Below are 19,607 nucleotides of genomic sequence, written 5' to 3'. Positions count from 1 at the left end.
CATAACAGATCCAATTGAACAAAACACTAGCACCTAAACCTCATTGTTATTTTTTTTGTTTACTTTACAATACAAAGTTTCAACTTTTCTATATATTTCTGGTCTGCAACAATCTGCCCTCTTTTCAAGACTGTCAAATCTGTTTATCGTGTACATATTTTGAATGTCTTGTTTTTTTTTTATAAAATATATACTAAATATACTAAATATACATATATAGTGGATGAACTTGGTGAGCAGCAGTCCTTCCACATTGATGACCAAGTCTTGCACATTATTTTGAACTGAAAGGCATATTAATGACTTCATTGGTTGGTTGATGCAGTTTGACAGAGTTGAAGTCTCTTTTCGTGGAAGAAGAGCCGTGGGAATTAAAGGCATTCGTGACCAGGCTGTGGTGGGACATGCTTCTAAAGCAGACCTGCCCGCTGACTATGAGATGATGGTGATAAATTATAATGGAATAGTTAAATCGACGCGCTGTCCGCACCAAAAACATATATTATCCAGATCTAATCAAATAATATACACCAGGAATACAACTACCTATCTGTAGATCAGTGTAACATTTTAGAAATATTTGTCCTATTAAATAAGCAAATCAGAGGGTTATCAAATGATAACTGCTGAACATTGTGTAACATTGTTCATTGTATTCAATATTCAGTTAAATTTTATTTATATAGCGCTTTTTACAACAAAGGTCGTCACAAAGCAGCTTTACAGGAAAAACAGGTCAACGCCTCTTATGAGCAGCACCACAGAGATGCCAATTTTATGGTGACACAGTGGCAAGAAAACACTCCCTTTAAGAGGAAGAAACCTTGGAAGGAACCAAGACTCAGTCCGAGGAACCCATCCTACTCGGGTTGACCCGCTCAGTACAAACAAATAACAAATAACAGAACAAAAACAGTACAGAGAATTAATGTGAACTATGGCTAATATAACAGGTACTAATTTATGAATATAAGAATGTGATGGGCACAAACTATAGAGCTATGGCTAATACAGAAACAGATACTGAGTGTGTTAATGTTAATCAGTGCTGGGCTGCAGAGCCGGAGAACAACACAGCGGGCAGTGGAGAGCCAGGCTGGGAACATCAGGAACAGCATCTCCATACATGTAAAAGAGATAGATAGAGAAAACAGAAAGGAAAGGAAGAGAAACAAAAAAGCAGGAGTTAGAAATGTTGTGTAATGATTCTGATGAGTAGAAGAGCAGGGCTGATTCCTGAAGTGGACACATCCAGGCAGACCGGCCGGCCCGGCATCTCAGCACGTGAGAGAGAGAGAGAACAGAGAGGGGAGGGAAGAAAAAGGGGTTAGAATGGTTTTATAAAACTCTGCTGGAGTGGGATGGGCACTGGTAGCAGCAGCTCAGGACATGGGGAGAGAAAGAGAAAGCAGATGATTAGGACAGGGTTTATATTTGCTGGATAAGCTGTAAGAGGAAGACATTGTAATGAGACATTACTCAAACGCTTGAGCAAATAGAAATGTTTAGAAGAGTCTAGATTTAAAGGTGGTGTTCCTCCAGAAGTGGTGAATGCATTCGGCACAAATCTGGAAAATAAAGACTGCATTATTGCTGACAACACTGGCAAAATGAAGCTACTCTACTCTGCCATCTCTACTCGTAGCCAAGGGGGACTACATCTGACGACTACAGGCTCAACAGAGATTCAAGAAGTTCCAGCCATTGTGGATGACGTCTACACTTTCGAGGGTCTGGTCTAACGTTGGTCGGTATGACGGTATTTCGGTATACCACGGTATTTAAATATGGTGACGGTATTGTAAAATAGTGACGGTATATTAACCACGTGACGTGCCAAACCTGAACTTTGAAAAACGGACGTTTAAGACATTGTGCGCATTCACAATGAAAGAGCAGTAGGAGTGGTAAGCAGTTAGAGCTCCCTGATTGGTTATGGGGTGGGGCTTCTCATTGAGGAGATCACACAGCAAAAACTCAATAAGCTCTACAGGTTTCACTAATTTTCACCAAAATTATCGCCACAAATAGCCACATTTGTGCTGAAGTGACAATAAATCCCTATACTAACCAACCAACCACCAAAATAATCAGATTTATCAGTTTATCCTACAGCATGGGGTGTTCAGTGTGAGATACTCAAAGTTACAGCTGTTTCCTTAAATATTCCTCATCTCCTATTTCTCTACAAAACAGTTTTTTTTATGTCACTCACGCTCATATTCTAATTCCTCAGAGTTTTCTGTCATTATTTCGCAGCTAGCTCGAGCGCTGTAAATATAAGCAATTCCGAGGACCGCGAGGCGCTGCGCGCTGCACCCCGCAACCCCTGCTCCCCTTCGCGAGCAGAAACGGAACAACACCACCCGCTGTTAAGCTGCTGTAATGGATACTGTAATTTCAGTTTGTTTTATTTTTTTCTTTTAATTACCGTTTTTATTAGTTTCAGTTAAGGGGAACTTTCACTTTCAGTTTTCGTTATTTCGTTCGTTTTCATTAACAGTAATATGTTGTTATATGGTGATTATCAGGCAGTAGCTTCATATAAAATAAAAATAGTATTGAAAAACAGATGAATATTTCCTGGAGCCTGGACTGACCCGAGATTTTCCATTACTTTCCTCGGGCCGGGTCTCGTCCGGGCTGAGAAATAAAAATCAAAGTAGCCTGCTATTTAAAAGAATGGAAAATTTAATAAAAATAATAATATAGTTTTGCATACTAGAGTTTAGATTGTCTGCCTGAACCCCAGCGTGAACGCGAGACTGAACCCGAGCGTGAACGCGAGACTGAACGCGAGCTCATCCGCGCGTTTAAAGCTCCGCAGCATCTAATAAAAACAGATTCACAAACAAACTCTGACACTATTTTAACAGTGTTGGTGCAGGATTTATCATAGGGCCACAAGGGTCAGAAATCACCCTCATTCATTTCCCAGATTATTTCATGCTGGCTGATTTTTTTCTTTGTTTTCTGTCTTTCATGATTGAATATTACAAGGATATTACTTCAGTAGTGAGTGAGGGCAAATACTTAATTCATATTTGCAAACTGTTTCTCATTTTGCACACAATCATACTGTGAGAATTTCAGGTTTACTAAATAGGTGGACCCAAACCCAGACACCACAGATGCAGAGGGAGTTTCAACCAATCATCTTTTACATAATGTTAAACAGTTACATGTGATTATTATTATCTAGCTAGCTGTTCACATATTCTATTATATTTGGCCTGTAGTCTACTGTAGTTATTAACTATTTTAATTAAAGCTGCATTAGCTAAATACATTGGCAGGTTATTTAGCAAAAGCTAGCTAGCTAATAATAATTACCTGTAACTCTCTGACAGTTAATGTGCTCACTTAAACCTAAGTAACCTAAACCTATTCAAATATTATGTACAGTTATATTATGTACTGAATGTATAAAAAGTAGAACTATGTTGGAACTATTGAGAAAATACTTCACAATGGGAGCTGTAAAATGCATGTGTCTGATCCATGTGTGTAAGCCTGATGGATCATTTATTAACAAACAAAAAAGAGAAATAAAAATGAAGATATTTACTGCATTCTTGGAATAGAACATTATTAATGATGAACTTGTTCCAAAGATATATCAAAGAAACATGGTTCAGTCGGATCACTTTTGACATATATTGTACATAAAATGATTAACAAGACACATGTAAACTTTACCCTATCGCTCTGTGAACTAATTTTTGATTTCCATTTGTTACAGCGCATGTTTTTATTTTAATTTAGGTAGGCATGCTTTGAACATTTGTATCAGATAGGTTGTATCTCCACCCACAGCCAAGGTGGACTACACCGTGCACCTTTACAACTATACTCTTAAAACTACAACTTTAAAGGGTTCTAATGTGGAAAGAGTTAATGAATATAAGCACCTTGGCATATGGCTAGATGACAAATTTACTTTTAAGCACCATATTAACAAGCTTTCAGGTAAGCTAAGGCAAAAACTCGGCTTCCAATATAGAAATAAATCATGCTTTCCAATGCACACAAGAAAAAAATTGTGGAAGCAACGTTTTTATCTAAGCAACTACACTCAAACCACTACATTTTGTATATCATGCGGCGCTAAGATTCATTACTGGTACACATCACTGTTCACTCTATAAAAAAGTTGGATGGTCTTCTCTTGCTGTGCACCGGGAACACACTGGTTTATTTTCGTTTTAAAAAGAACTTCCTCACCATATGCCATCCTTCAAAACATCTCACAAAAACTTATTAAAAATAACACAACCTACCAGACTCACTACAGTAACTGGATCATCGAAAGTTTTAACTGAACTGAGAAAATCTGCTTTTCATTACAGTGAACCAGCGAGCTGGAATTCACTACAGGAAACTCTAAAGCTCAGCTCGCTGGTGTCACTAAATCATTTTAAACTTCTAGTCTCTAACCACCTTCAAGGTGATCTTTATGATCTTTGGTATGTTTTCAGTTTCTTTATTTTTTTAGTTAACCTTTTAGTTTTTAATGCTGGTTTGTTTTAGCTATTTTTCCACATTTATTTTTAGCTTCTTTCTTTTCTTTGATTATTTTTAGGTATTGCTTATGTAACCCCTATCCCCAGTTAATTGGAAGAAATAAGGGCCTGAGTTCTATCTATTCTTTCCCTTCTCTATGTTTGCAGAAATCAAATAAAATAATAGAAAATATAAAACACAATAAAAGGACTATCACACAGGTAAATAAAAATAGGCAGTAGTTACTGAGTTTGATACTGAGTGTATTAGAGGCCGACCGATCGATCGGCCAGCCGATTTAATCGGCCGATTTTTGTTATTTTTTTTATCAATCGGCATCGGCCGATTTTCTTATTTGGCCGCGCCGATTTTAATCCGGCACATCTGCGGGCAGCTACTTGGAACGCAGCGCAAGGTTTCAAGAGTGAGCAAGACTTTCAACGGGTAAGGCATCCATTTTTACAATCCAGTGTCCCAAAGTCTATATTTTCTCTCATGATTAGTAATCTGTGATGTTGCTTCATTTACTGAAAAAGAATAGAATTTCAACTGCATCGGTGTTGTAGCATTTCTCTCCAAACGAAACTATGCTTAGCGTTGATGGCAGGAGTGCATTTGGAATGCGCCCTGACTATGCAAGGCAAGCCCTATCTATAAGCTCTAGTATAAAATAACTGACGTCTCTTCTTCAGAAACGAAAATCTAAGTAAATAAAATTAACACTTGATATTTTCAGTATTTAAATTATTTTTAGACGAAATGAAAAAGGGCAGGACTAAAACTGTTTAAGGATATTCGCAGCATCAGCTGCGCTGAAATAATAATTACTGGTTAGTCAGGATTATTAGAGGACTGTACTTCTCCTTATATATAAATAAGCTTTATTGTAAACGAATTAATAAAACAAATAGTTTCTAAAATAATGGAGTTAAAATAAAACATCTCTTTTTCCTTCACTACAAACAGACATTAAATCATGCCGCCTCCTGCTGTTCTGCTGTAAAACTCACCCGTTTAAAGCGGTTTGCGCTGTTAGATATTAAATGAAACGATGAGCAGAATTTTCTGTTTTGTCGGGTTCTACTTTAGAACCCCCTCCAGACTTTTCTGATAAAAGCTCATTTTATCCTGAACCTATAAAGTCCGCGCTCTTCAGCTTTCTCAACTCATTTTCCGCTCACGCACCGAACCTCCAGTACAGCTGATGAGACGCGTTTCTCTGGCTAAGGAGCTCATTTGAAGAAGAAAAAAAAAACAGATAAAGCTATATTTAAATTACAGCACCTGTCTGTTTTTGCATTATTTATAATTTTATTCTTAATTTAAACGTCACCCATTTTTGTAAAATAATAGCTGCAGCCCTAATGTGAACATTTTATAACATTGTCCTCCCATGTCCATTCGTTTTCAACTGCATGGAGTTGAAGAAGAAATGAGCTTTGCCGTTTTGGAGTAACTATCTAAAGTTGTCACCAGTGTTGGGAGTAACGGCGTTAAAATAAACGGCGTTACTAACGCTGTTACTTTTTTCAGTAAGGAGTAATCTAACTAACTCTGACTGTAACTATAACGCCGTTACCATTTTCGACACTCCGTTACTGCACGTTACTTTAGCAGCTGAATGAACTTTTTTAACTTTGCGCATACAGACAAAGAGCCCTATCATACACCCCGAACAAGGCGTGTAGCGTGGCGCTTTGCCACCCGTCAACAGTCTATTTTTAGGCCTTGCACGCGTCCTTAAAATAGCGTTGGACTTTGGAATATATTAACACCGATGGGCGTGGTGGTCTGGAAATGATGTGTGTTGAGGTAAATTTCTGGCGTGTTTTTATCTTGGCGGCGGAAAAAAGCTTAGCACGATTGCTCACCCTGCGCTCCAAAATACTCCATACCATCACATCTTTACCACATAAAAATAAACCACACCCAGAGCCTTCAGCAATCAACTATGAAAATATATATATACTTAAAAATCTGCACTGTAACTATAAATTATTATTAGTTATATTTATTTCTGTCAGTTATAAGGATTTATATTTATGTTTAGTACACAGACTAAATAACTGTAACTAGGCATTCTGCTGTTTAAAAATTTCAACAGATGCTTATTCTCACTCAAATGCTGGAGTTTTGAAATGGAAAATTAAAAGAGAAAATAATTTTGACTGAACATAAATTTATTTTAGTTAACTTTGCTATTATTTAACTGAATTTCACTTTTATATCTGAAAAACAAAGCACATTGTCAATCTGGCGCGTGGTGCTGCCCGTCAATTATATAAAACTTAAAACATTTGAAATACACAGAAATATAACGCTATATGTTAGCATTCGTTTCTTATCACCAGGGCAAATTTATTAAAATATTAAATATATTAATTCATGAATTAAAATCTCGTCCAGCGCTCTGAAATGTCAGGCACGCAAAGTGGTGCTTGGCGCAGCTGCGCGGCATTGCGCGCAGAATAACCTCTGTCTTCTAAAAAAAGTTTTTATAAATAAGATCTGACAAGTATACTAAAATTAATGTTATTAAACTTACTAAAGCCAACAAATGTACTGTTAATTAATAAAGAGAAATCAGGCAAAATGCGCTGCGCCTCTCTCTCTCTCTCTTTCGCAGCGAGGAGCTGAATTCAACGCAGGCTATAAATAATTTACAACTCAGTTCAGTTAAATAAAAATAAGTTAGGACCTGTAAGTTAATCAAATATTGTCAAATATAAAGGATAGGTTGAGGTTTTGGTGAGCTGTTTTCATGATTTGAAACTGAAACTAACCGAAACTTTTATTATTCTGCGCAAAAAGCCTGTGATTGTTTTAAATGAGTTTTTTAATGGATTTAAATGAGTTTTTTTAACGGATTGTTGTTTTTGTCCATTCTTTTGTTTTGTTTATATATACATTTATTTCTTTGAGTGTGGTTTGGTTTGTTTAATTTTTATCCCCAGACGTGTATTTGTTTTTTTCCGTTTTTTTTTTTCAGTATTACATGTCTTAGTAATTTTCTTTGGTCCTGTGGAGTTTTTCGTTTCTTATTTTTTTTTTATTCGTTAGACTATATTTTTGTCAACATTTTGGGTTTATTTTTGTTTGTTATTTTTCTAATAATAATAGTAATTACATCATTTATTTTCTTTATTTATTCTTTATTTATTTATTTTTACAGGGCGAAGTAACGCAATAGTTACTTTTACTGGTAACTAGTTACTTTTATAGTGGAGTAACTCCGTTAGTAACTCAGTTACTTTTTTGGAGAAGTAACTAGTAACTATAACTAATTACTTTTTCAAAGTAACGTGCCCAACACTGGTTGTCACATTATGGAAGTCTTCTTGCACTCTGTTAAACATATTAAAATGAATAATTAATAGACTAACAGACTGCAACAAGTCATACATTTGTTAATTAGTAGGCCCCTACAGTAAATTTTATATAATAGCCAACATAATATTTCTACTATAAACATGAATATATAGTGTATATAGAACATATGTTATATAATGAATAAAATAAAATGTTATGGATAATACAATCTAAATAAAATTAATATTTTTTTTATTAACATATAGTGATATAGTAACATTAAAGTCACTATAAAATGCTAACCTTTAATGTTAAACATTATTTTTTGTTGCTACTATGCCCTTTGTTACTAGTGTGTTTGCAGCACTAATATATTTTTTCATATTTATTTTTATTTTGATTCTATATTGAATATTTAAGACAGTTGGTTATTTATTTATTTTATATTTAATTCATGTTAAATTTTTTTATTGTTCAATTTTCAATAAATTGTGTGAAGTTTACAACTGTTGTGCCTCCTCTTACTAGTATGATTTTAAGCATGCCAAATAAGTATAATATGATAGCATATCGGCCCTAAAAATCGGCAGGTCACATCGGCCATCGGCTGACTCTGACCACTAATGATCGGTATCGGCATCAGCCTTAGAAAAACCCATATCGGTCGGTCTCTACTGTCCGGCTGGACACAGTCAAGGCCAAACACTAGTGGTCCGGTCAGACCTGTGAAACTTGAGTACTAACACGTGAAATTATGCATATTAACATGAGCTAATCATCAGCAACGCATCTTCAGCAGGTTTCACGTCATTTGGGGTATAAACATGGAGTCAGATCAGAGGGGGTCAGAACTTATACTGGGACGGCTCTTAGACTGTCTTTCATGTGTGGGTTCTCCTGAATTCAGTACTTTGTAATAAATACTTGGTTTGCTTTCAACTTCACTCCACCTGTCTGCGACTCTCTCTATCAAACGAACACGTAGGGGAGTTGTACCCCGGATGAGGGGTGGGTTTGGACCCATCTTTCATTTTCATTTTTACAACACTACACAACGTTAAGACTAGTAGGAGGGGTGGAGAGTACGAGCGAGAGGAGAGGAGAAATACAGCAATTCTAAACTCTTCTAAAACGGACCGAGGCTCTGCAGTGTGCCGGACCTGTCTGACCAAGCAATCTCCACGGTGTACCTCCGCGACCATTAGCTAGCCAGTTAGCTTATCTGTTCAGGAGAAAAGTAGCAGCTCTGGGTCGGTCTTCTGTTTTTTGAGCTCTATGTCTCCACCGTTCGAACTCACTGCCAGTATTCACTCTTGTTATATTTCTGCTTTGGTCACTGAGCATTTTTTGAGACATGCTGAGGCTTTTTAAACTGTGTAGCAGCTGAGGTTTAACTGAACCAGCTCTGCTAGCTCCTTTGCTGTGTGGCACTGCTGTAGTGCTGGCAACCTCAGTGGGCAGAGTTAGTGTTGGGGAAGGAGCAGCAGGAGGAGTCAGAGGACAAAACAAACACAAAACCCGGTGGTCCTATAGTGGTCCTTTAACAAAAAAAAAAAACAGCAACTAATTCAAAGCAATACTCTGCGTTTTTCAGGTGCTATAGGACTGCATTTCTCCTTCTACTGATTTTGAGAAGGGTGTAGTAATGAGTCTATTAGCAAAGTTATATGACAATCTAACCAATCAGATTAATGATAAATGAGTTTACAGCAGTTCTTTTCGGATATTTATTTCACATTTGTAAACTATTTTATTCACATATTTTACTACTGTTGTAGCCTGATAAACCAATTTTTACACCCAAACCAATTCATTTACATGATTTAAGATGAAGTCTAAATTATATGATGCATTTCAAAAATCAGACTTTTCAGGTTTAGGGACAGATTATGTCACACAGATCTAGGTGTATTATAGATAGAAGAACCGAACTTTGAACCAACAGTTTGGCCAGTAAAACAGAAACTATGGACAATAATATACGAGCTCTGCTGGGCAGACTACAGCTCCTCTGCGCTCCGGCATGGGGGGGCGGATCACAGCAGACAAAGAAAAAAAAGACAGTCCAAAAGCATCCTCAGTCCAAACACATTCACTTAGAGTTACATGTTCACGTTATTTATTGATATTTTAAATGTAACTGAATATATGAAATAATATTATATACAATAAAATAAAATTACTCAAAGCATATTTTGTATAAACTAGGTAATAAAATTAGTCCGTCAACTAGGTTGCCTATAGTGATTTTTAAGGTCCAGTAGGTGTGAGTATTCATGACACAGTTTCGACACAGTTTCAATACAGGTTCCCTATGGGTTGAAACGCTTCATGGCGCCTCATCTACCCATCACTACTAATAAGAAAAATAGAATAAAACTTGAGTAATACAACAACCAAATATCCCGCTATATCCACTGGTGGAACGTGTCCCAAGAGACAAAGTGAAACATTTGTGTAGGATAAGGTGTTCTGTCCGAAAGATTTAAGATTTGCACTTTTAATTGCTGTGGAACAGATTTGGGATTGTTTTCTCTCCTGTGTGAATGCGCTGGTGTTTTTTGAGACGACTCTGATGATTAAAACTCTTCCCACAGTCTGAGCAGTGATACGGTTTCTCTCCTGAGTGAATGCGCTGGTGATATTTGAGATGACTCTCTGTAGAAAAACACTTCTCACACTCTAAGCAGTAATATGGTTTTACTCCTGTGTGAATGCGCTGGTGTATTTTGAGAGTACTCTGTTCAGTAAAACTTTTCCCACAGTCTGAGCAGTAATACGGTTTCTCTCCTGTGTGAATGCGCTGGTGATTTTTGAGATTACTCTGTCGACTAAAACTCTTCCCACAGTCTGAGCAGTGATACGGTTTCTCTCCTGTGTGAATGCGCTGGTGTGTTTTGAGATTACTCTGTGTAGTAAAACTCTTCCCACAGTCTGAGCAGTAATATGGTTTCTCTCCTGTGTGAATGCGCTGGTGTATTTGGAGAGTACTCTGTTGAGTAAAACTCTTCCCACAGTCTGAGCAGTAATATGGTTTCTCTCCTGAGTGAATGCGCTGGTGTGTTTTGAGAGCACTCGGTGTAGTAAAACTCTTCCCACAGTCTGAGCAGTGATATGATTTCTCTCCTGTGTGAATGCGCTGGTGATTTTTGAGATCACTCTGTTTAGTAAAACTCTTGACAGAGTGCTGATGTTTCTCCATGTCGGAAATGTAGCAAGCAATTTCTGCGTGTTCTGGAGATTCTTCTGGAAGGCTTCTGCTTCACCTCTTTCAGCAGTTTAACATTCCTCTTAGTTAAATATCCTGGTTGTTGGTGATGAATTTCAGGAGAATATTTTAATTTCTGGAAAAAAACAAAGAAAAATGCAATTGAATAATAAAATAAAAGCAGGTCAATTAATTAAAGATAACTGCCTAAATCATATTGACAAAACTACTGGTACATTACATTACATTACATTTGGCAGACACTTTTGTCCAAAGCGACTTACAATAGTCAAGTACAAAAGTAATAGAAATTAAGAGTTAGATAGGGCTTAAAGGAGGTCGAAGGGAAATAAAGGGATAGAGAAATGAAGGAGAGGAAGAAGGAAATGAGGTTAGAAGTAGTTAGTGTGTTAGAGGTGTTAAGAGAGTAAGTGCTCTTTGAAGAGCTCTGTCTTCAGGAGTTTATTAAAGATAATGAGATTCTCCTGATATGGTACTAGAAGGTAGTTAGTTAGAGGTGTTAGGAGAGTAAGTGCTCTTTGAAGAGCTCTGTCTTCAGCAGTTTATTGATGATAGTGACGTAGGTGGGGGTAGCCCACCTCACATTTTCTTTTCTACAACAATAGCGAGAGATTCTCCTGATCTGGTAGTGGAAGGTAGTTTGTTCCACCATTGGGGAACTCTGTATGAGAACAGTCTGGATTGCTTTGTGTGAGTGTTTGGTAAAGCGAGGTGACGTTCATTGGAGGAGTGCAGCGGCCGGGAGGTAGTGTAAGCCTTCAGGAGTGAGTGCAGGTAGGAAGGAGCTGTTCTGTCATCACCTTGTAGGCGATTGTAAGAGTTTTGAATTTGATGCGAGCATAAACTGGTAGCCAGTGGAGCTCAATGAGCAGCGGGGTGACGTGCCCATTTTGGCTGGGTGAAGACCAGACGTGCTGCTGCATTCTGGATCATTTGGAGTGGTTTTACTACACAGGCCGGGAGGTCAGTTAGTAGGGCATTGCAGTAGTCGAGGCGTGAGATGACGACTGCTTGTACAAGGAGTTGGGTGGCCTGTTGCGTCAGGAACGGTCTAATTTTCCTGATGTTATAAAGTGCAAAGCGGCAGGATCGAGCAACTGAGGCCACATGGTGTGTGAAGGAGAGCTGGTCATCAAGCATAACACCCAGGTTCCTAGCGACCTTTGTCGGTGAGAGAGAGAGAGAGAGAGTCGATGGTTATAGAGAAGTTGTGTTGAAAAGATGGTTTTGTTGGTATGACCAGAAGTTCAGTCTTTGAGAGATTTAATTGAAGGTGATGCTCCTTCATCCATGAGGATATGTCAGTGAGACACTGCGATATCCATGCAGATATTGAGTGATCTTCAGGTGAGAATGACAGGTATAGCTGGGTGTCATCAGCAAAGCAATGGTAGGAAAAGCCATGCGAGTCGATAACCTGACCAAGAGAGGCGTTGTATATTGAGAAGAGAAGGGGACCCAGTACCGAACCCTGGGTGAACCCCAGTAGATGGGGAGTGGGCTGAGGACAGCTGTCCTTGCCATGACACCATGAACGAGCGCCCAGTGAGGTATGATCTAAACCATGACAGCACACTGTCTGTGATCCCCATGTTTGAGAGTATAGTTAGGAGGAAGTCGTGGTTGAACGTTTGGAAGGCGGCCGAGAGGTCCAGCAGCTCTAGCAGTTTTTAACGCTTCAGTCACAGACAACAGAGCCGTCTCGGAAGAGTGTCCTTTTTTGAATCCAGATTGGTTCTGGTCCAGGAGGTCATTCTGGGAGAGGAAGCCAGAGACCTGATTTAAAACTGCTCTCTAGAGTGTTTTAGAGAGAAAGGGTAGTAGTGAGACTGGTCTGTAGCTATCAACCTGGGCGGGGTTGAGAGAAGGCTTTTTAAGCAGTGGTGTCACATGCTTGTTTGAAAGCAGTTGGGAAAACACCAGAAGTTAAAGAGGCATTGATCCTGTGAGTGATAGCCGGAATGATTGCAGGTGCGATGGTTTGTAGTAGGTTTGAGGGAATTGGGTCAAGCGGACACGTAGTAGGACGGCTACACGTTAGGAGAGCCAGTGTCTCGTTCTCAGTGAGAGGAGTGAATGAGGAGAGCGCAACGCCTTCGGTGGAGGGACACAGGGCTGCAGAGCATGTAGTAGGACTGCTACATGTTACATCAGTAAACAGGTTGCTGATAGCTGCCACTTTCCCAGTAAAGAATGAGGCAAGTGTTTCAGCCGTAAGGCATGTAGCCGGAGGAGGAGGAGGGTTGAGTAGTGATTTAAATGTAGCAAATAATTTCCGGGAGTCTGTGAGGGAGCTGAATTTATTGTGATAAAATTCAGCTTTAGCAGTCGTGATGCTGGCTGAGAAGGAAGCCAGGAGCAGTTGGTAGTTTTTTAGGTCTGCTTGTTTTTTTTTTTGTTTTTTTTTTGCCATTTTCTTTCGACAGCTCGGAGTTTGGAGCGTAGTTCCCTGAGTGAGTTATTTTTTAGCCATGGCTGCGGTTTGCTTGAGCTAATGGCTCGAGATGTAATGTTTTAAGTTTTAATGTTTTATGTTTTAAGCCATTAGCGATTAATAGGCCAGTTCCACGTCCTCGTCCTAAGAGACGAGAAGTATGAGAGAAGGAATAATTATTGGAGAGAGCCGCCGGAGTAACAGTGTTTTCAGGTTTAATCCAAGTTTCAGTCAGGGCCAGCAGTTGTAAGGCCAGATGATTTGCATAAGAGGCGATAAAGTCTGCTTTGTTAACAGCCGACTGGCAGTTCCACAGCCCAACAGAGAATGAGGTAGTAGTGGGCGTGGTTTGTTTTAGTGGACGCAGGTTAGTATGATCCTGGCGCCTGTGTGTGTTTTTTCGCCTTCCGTGAGTACCGGTGACTACAGGTATGTGATAGGAGCACATTTTAGGAAGCAGTGGGACGGGCTGCCTTGTCGGTGGACTCGCGCAGATAGACTCGCAGGTCTTTACCCGCGTTGGTCTTCACACGAGAGGGTCTTCACACAACAGCTGATGCCTCGGCGAGTGTGAGTGATGAAATAGGACTCAGATTGCGCACAGCTGCGGGCGATATAGGAAAAGACTGTCTTTTAAAGCTGTGAGTAACGCCCATGAGTAATGGTACATCTTTATATTCCCATAAAAGCTTCTGTACTGTACATTTTGCCACTTGCAATAATCAGGCGGACACCTGCTTAGTGCCTTTATAAGGACCGCCCACTGTTCAGACAGTCTGTATTCTATTCCGGTCTCACAAGAAGCTGAGAACTTTCTTAGTTTGAAAGAAAGAAAGACAAATATTCTAGGTTTTATTTTAAAGCCTCCTTGGGTGTTCCCCTGGGGCAGCTTTTTGTTTCCCCTTCTTTTGGGGTATTCTCGTGTTTTTTCCCTTTTTTTAGTTCTGGGTAAAAGACTCAAAGTTGGTCTTCAGAAAATACTCGTTTTCCATTTCCCTGAGTATCTTTATTTAAAGGCACACTAGGAAGGATTTCCTTGATTGAACTTTTAAAAAAAGTAAAATTACAGCTTCAGACTCACTGCACCGCTACATTGAGGTGTAATAGGAGGAATAGCGGTCCTCTCGTGTCTGTGCCAGAGCTCCTTTGAGCTCAAACAATCTGTAAGTTTGCCTCTTTCGAGAACTGCAACCTGCTTTCCAACCTGGGGCATCGCCTAGCCTGGGCTTCAGCCCCGAATAATTTTCCAGCAGCCCCGAATCGTTTCGCTCAGCTGTATTATTAATGATGATAAATGCCACTGGCCATGTGTAAATGGAAAGTCTCTTAACGCTAATCATGGAGCCATGGATAAAGTTCTGCCTTTCAGGAGAAACCGTGAATCAGCTCGCTGGTTTTGTGGAGCGCAGTGGTCTAGTAAGGAAGCCCCACCCCCCTCCGTCTTGCTGGGGAGGATTTTTGAGTTCCTGCAGTGGGGTGTAGCTATGATGTTAAAACATATCTGGATATACAATGATTTTTCTAAAAAGTCAATGACGTATAAGGATTTTCAACATGCCAATTTTAAAATACAAAAATTAAGAGAATCTTTAGCAATTGTTCACATAAACTCATTAAAATTTTAGATTAAGTGATTTTAGTGTATTTTTATATATTATAGAAGAATTGGCCTTGGCCTTACAAAATGTCATGTGATGCGACTGTGATTTATGTTAAAATTAATACATTTCCTTAATATATTTTATATACAATAAATGAAATAAAATAAATAAATACAAAAACAGAATTCCATACAAAACCAGAATTATTTTCTTTTTTTTTTCCCAATTTGTCCCTAATTTACATGACCTATTAACCAACTCACTCATTCAGACTTCCCCTATTACTCTGCCTCTTTTTGAACTGCTGCTGATGCAGCATTTTTCGAGTAGCATCACAGTGCTAACGCTTGGAGGAAAGCACAGCGACTTGGTTCTGCTCACAGATGCAGGCTTGTGCTGTTCCACATCACCCTAGGGCTGATGAGAGGAAAGAGCACCATCTACTGTAACCACCCAGAGAGAGCAAGGCCAATTTTGCTCTCTCATGGCTCCAGCAGCTGATGGCAAGCTGCATGACTGGGTTTCGAACTAGCACTTAGCCCGCTGGACCACTCAGAGATCTGATTTAAACCAGATTCAATTAAAATAGCAAAGATTTCTCAAGAACACCAATTTTTATGAGTTTTTGTTTTTTGTTTTTGTTTACAAAAATCTCATCACAATGTAATATGTGTAAAACATATGTATTATGATGTGTTGTCAGTGCAGCGAATATTATGGCTTTTTTAGGAACATTTAATTCTAGAATTGAATAAACCTGGTTTGAGGGTGCATTGTGTCAGTACCTAAACTATGTTGGACATTTTTTTTTTAAGTTACAAGATGTTCTCAATTGTTACAAAAACTAAATAAATAAAAACTAGTTTTTAACCATTTCTTTAGCATCTGTAGTTTATTTTAGTTTTTTTTTATTGAATAATTTTTTTTTTTGGGGGGTGGGGGGGGTTAGGGAGCTCTACACCTCCCTATAACTAATTTGTGCAGCATCTGAGGACAAAACTTGGTGAATTTTAAGGTGCCCCTAACAGTTGTTAATTTGCCTGGAATCATTACATTATATTTCTGAACACTCTCAATGGCAAGTAATAGTTGACCCTGATTTTTTGGCCAGCATCTTATACAAGTCTGATTGCTGCAGGTTTGTAATTAACACGCTACCTATGGCGAGCGTTTTTTACTTTGCTTGACAGGGGCATCTGGTAAAATAGATTAACATGCTTGATTTTTTTTTTTTTTTTGCATTGTTTAAATTATATTTTACAAAGATTAAACATTATCTGTAATTTTGACTCAAAATCACTCAAATTGCATTAAAATATTTTTAAAAAGTAAAATATAGTACTTTATGTATACATTTCATCAACTAAATATAAAAGCACAAAATGTAACAATCTATCCCATAAATCTATCATGGAAAACACTCTGCAATGGTCGCACCACATGACATTTGGTCGCACCACATGATGTTTTCAAGTTCAGTCAGAATTTACAGGCAGAGAATTAGCCACCTTAACAAAATAAGCTAACTTCCCACAAAAGTTCACTAAGAAATTCATAATCAAAATATATATTTGTAGAAATAACTTAATATTCTTTAGTTTTTTGAGGTCGTACCACATGATATCCAAATGTGGCAACTACATACCAGCTGTTAAAAAGGTTATTTTTTTATCAAATAGAACAGAGCGTTATAAACTTGCTTGCAGCTTCCACAGGTCCCTGGCAAACTGGTAAATTATGTAACTTCCTGTATTTAAATTGGTTTTAAAAAATAAAGGTCCCAAAGTAGTAGTTTCTTGATGGTCGCACAACATGATATTCTATAAAATGGAGACTATCGGACAAAATTTGCTTGTATATTACGATGGAAGTAAAATTACAGGACTAAAAAACAATTTAAAAATCATGCCGAAAAGGGCAAAAAAATAAAATATATAGGTTAGGAGTAATTTCAAAACAATAGTCATGGTGGGACGGTCGCACCACATGATATTTTGACACTTTAAATAACCTAAATTGACCCATAAATGGTTAATTCAAACTTATATAAAGCCTTTGAAATTAAATTTCTATAATAGTAATGTTTCAGATGTCTGCACTAAATGCACAGATTCTAAATGAACCCTGTTTCACTGTGTTTGGCAATGTACAAAAATGTAAGTTTTCTGGGAAGAAGTAAGAGAGGCAAATGAGTAATTTATATCAAAATAATTACTCTAAGTATGAGATTATTCTGTTAGACATGTTCACAAATTTGGACAAAAATTACAAAACCAAATATTTCACATTGAAGAAGTCAAATGTTGCAGAACCTTCCAACAGCAAAAATTACATATATTGTAAAAGATAATTATAAATATAATACATATTGAATTAATTTTATTTGGAAAGGGGGGCTGTTTATTTAGATATTTATTTTCGGGAGGGGGGTTGTGGGTTAGACTGTATTTAATTGTGTAATCTAACTTTTTTACTGTGTTTGTTAGATAATGTTTTATATCTAAATAAAAACATTGGAAAAAATGTTAGACTGTTAACATTAGCCAGCTAGATAACATTAGATACTGGATTAAAAAAGCACTGGGGTCATTGGCTAGGTAAATAACATTAGATACTGGATTAAAAAAGCACTGGGGTCATTGGCTAGGTAAATAACATTAGATACTGGATTAAAAAAGCACTGGGATCATTGGCTAGGTAAATAACCCACTGTAGATGAATATTAAACCATTATTCCCACATAAAAACACATCATAAAATATTTTAATATTGCTAATACTTTTGTAAATATGTGCATAAAAAGCTGTGTGGAGCAAGAACCACGCTCTTTTAATGTACCACGACGATATAGAAAAACATAAAGAGCAGTTTTGTTAAAATAATACAGCAGCTAGATAGAGGGCTACATTCATTTTGAATGTAAGTTAAGGGTTTAGCCACCTTTAGCTAACCTAGCCAATGCTATCTAGATAACTAGCTAAGCTAAGCTAGCAGGCAATTCCAAACAATACAGTTCTATTAGACGCCTGGATGTCTTAAACATATTAAATTTGTGTATCTGAGGTGTGTATTAGTGATGTGGGGGAGGGGGGGGCAGGAGGGGCAGGAGTGTGAGGCTCCGTTATCCTGTGTATGATCTGTAAAGCCCCCCATCCCCAGCTCCGCGACCCCCTACTCAAACCCCCCTCCTGAGTCTGTGGGTCAGAGTCAGACAGCTGAGCAGAGCTCGGAGAAGATCCAGTGCTGGTGGTGTAAATGCTGCACATGCTGAAGGTGCTGAAGGTGGTGTTGGTGTAGGAGTGAATGTAGAACAGAGAGAGAGAGAGAGAGAAACTTCTCCATACCTTCTGATCCTGCTCTTCCTCCGGCGCTGCGGGAGGAACAGATCCGTGACTTTCCCGTCAAAATAAAAGTCCGCTTGTAAAAATATAAAATGTACAAAGAAGTGATTTTAGCGAGGAGAAGGTCAGGTACGAGGTGGAATTTATCTAGTGTTTTTTTAAATAACTTTGATTCGCTAATTTAACAGAAAACTTGCTATTTTACTGTAATAATAAACAATAAAAAAATTGCAAATTAAAGTAAAAATAAATCCCACTTAAAACCATTACTGTGAATTATAGTTTCCTGCTGGCCCTTAACTGATACTTTCAGTCATTATAACAATAATAATAATAATAATAATAATAATAATAACACTGCAATAAAGATAAGGAATATAAATACAGGACAATACAGAAGAAAATGAACATTGTCATCACTTTTTAAGCAACTTTACATTGTTAAAAAAATACACAATTTAACAACCAGCATCATATATTATAGACAAACTTCTAAAAGCTACCGATTTTTACTATTCGTCTAAAATAAAACATGCTGTCAGTGACTCAAAGAAATGTTTTTTCTTTATAATGCTACTTTTATTAAATAGTTGTGTCCTGATTCAGAATATATTAATAAAGTGTCAGCGCAAAACTGTCTTCTCCGGCAACACTAGTTTTAGTACAATTTCCTACCTTTTCTTTTATTATCTATATTATTTAATGTGTTTCAGTTTCAAAAAGCTTTTGATTAGTTTTATACTCTTTATTTTCTCAAACTAGTTTATAGTATTTTATTTTCAGACTCAAAACTGATTTTTATTCAATTTTAATGGGGTGGTTATTTTGACAGAAAATCTTTTTGGATTCTGGCCAAGTGTTGCTAGAATCACAAAGGTCCTCTCCATCAGCCATAGAGAGAGAGCGTCGCGACAAGGGAAGTTCAAAATCCTTGATGGTCACGTGATTCATGGAGATTTCAGATAGTTCCAGGAAGTTCTTGGTGGGCAATTTGAGCCCATAAACACAGAGACAGAATTGCGATTTTGGGGCACTAATAATAATATATAAATAATCCTCAATGAATGATCTATGTATAATGAAATTATATATATATATATTTATATATATAATTTATATTATATATATATATATATATATATATATATACACTGCTCAAAAAAATAAAGGGAACACTCAAATAACACATC

The 19,607-nt window shown here is 37.6% G+C and overlaps 4 protein-coding genes across 8 annotated transcripts in view; all 4 read right to left on the bottom strand.

Moving 5' to 3' along the window:
- Positions 1–19,607, bottom strand: part of LOC125801480 (gastrula zinc finger protein XlCGF49.1-like) — a 280,269-nt gene that overhangs the window by 55,618 nt on the left and 205,044 nt on the right. The window lies entirely within an intron of this gene.
- Positions 1–19,607, bottom strand: part of LOC111197331 (NACHT, LRR and PYD domains-containing protein 12-like) — a 686,367-nt gene that overhangs the window by 528,666 nt on the left and 138,094 nt on the right. The window lies entirely within an intron of this gene.
- Positions 1–19,607, bottom strand: part of LOC125801186 (zinc finger protein 665-like) — a 316,241-nt gene that overhangs the window by 292,632 nt on the left and 4,002 nt on the right. The gene's annotated exons all lie outside the window — the stretch shown is intronic.
- Positions 9,915–18,517, bottom strand: LOC111197360 (gastrula zinc finger protein XlCGF49.1-like). Its single transcript, XM_049478312.1, has 2 exons — positions 18,421–18,517; positions 9,915–11,156 (listed from the first exon to the last, which is right to left on the bottom strand). Exon 2 carries the CDS (start codon positions 11,012–11,014, stop codon positions 10,313–10,315), a length of 702 nt encoding a protein of 233 aa, XP_049334269.1. The 5' UTR covers positions 11,015–11,156; positions 18,421–18,517; the 3' UTR covers positions 9,915–10,312.

The sequence above is a fragment of the Astyanax mexicanus genome, chromosome 4 (genome assembly GCF_023375975.1).
Source record: "Astyanax mexicanus isolate ESR-SI-001 chromosome 4, AstMex3_surface, whole genome shotgun sequence".
Taxonomy (NCBI): domain Eukaryota; kingdom Metazoa; phylum Chordata; class Actinopteri; order Characiformes; family Acestrorhamphidae; genus Astyanax; species Astyanax mexicanus.
The sequence above is the reverse complement of the archived record's forward strand: the minus strand, read 5'-3'. Positions and strand labels throughout refer to the sequence as shown.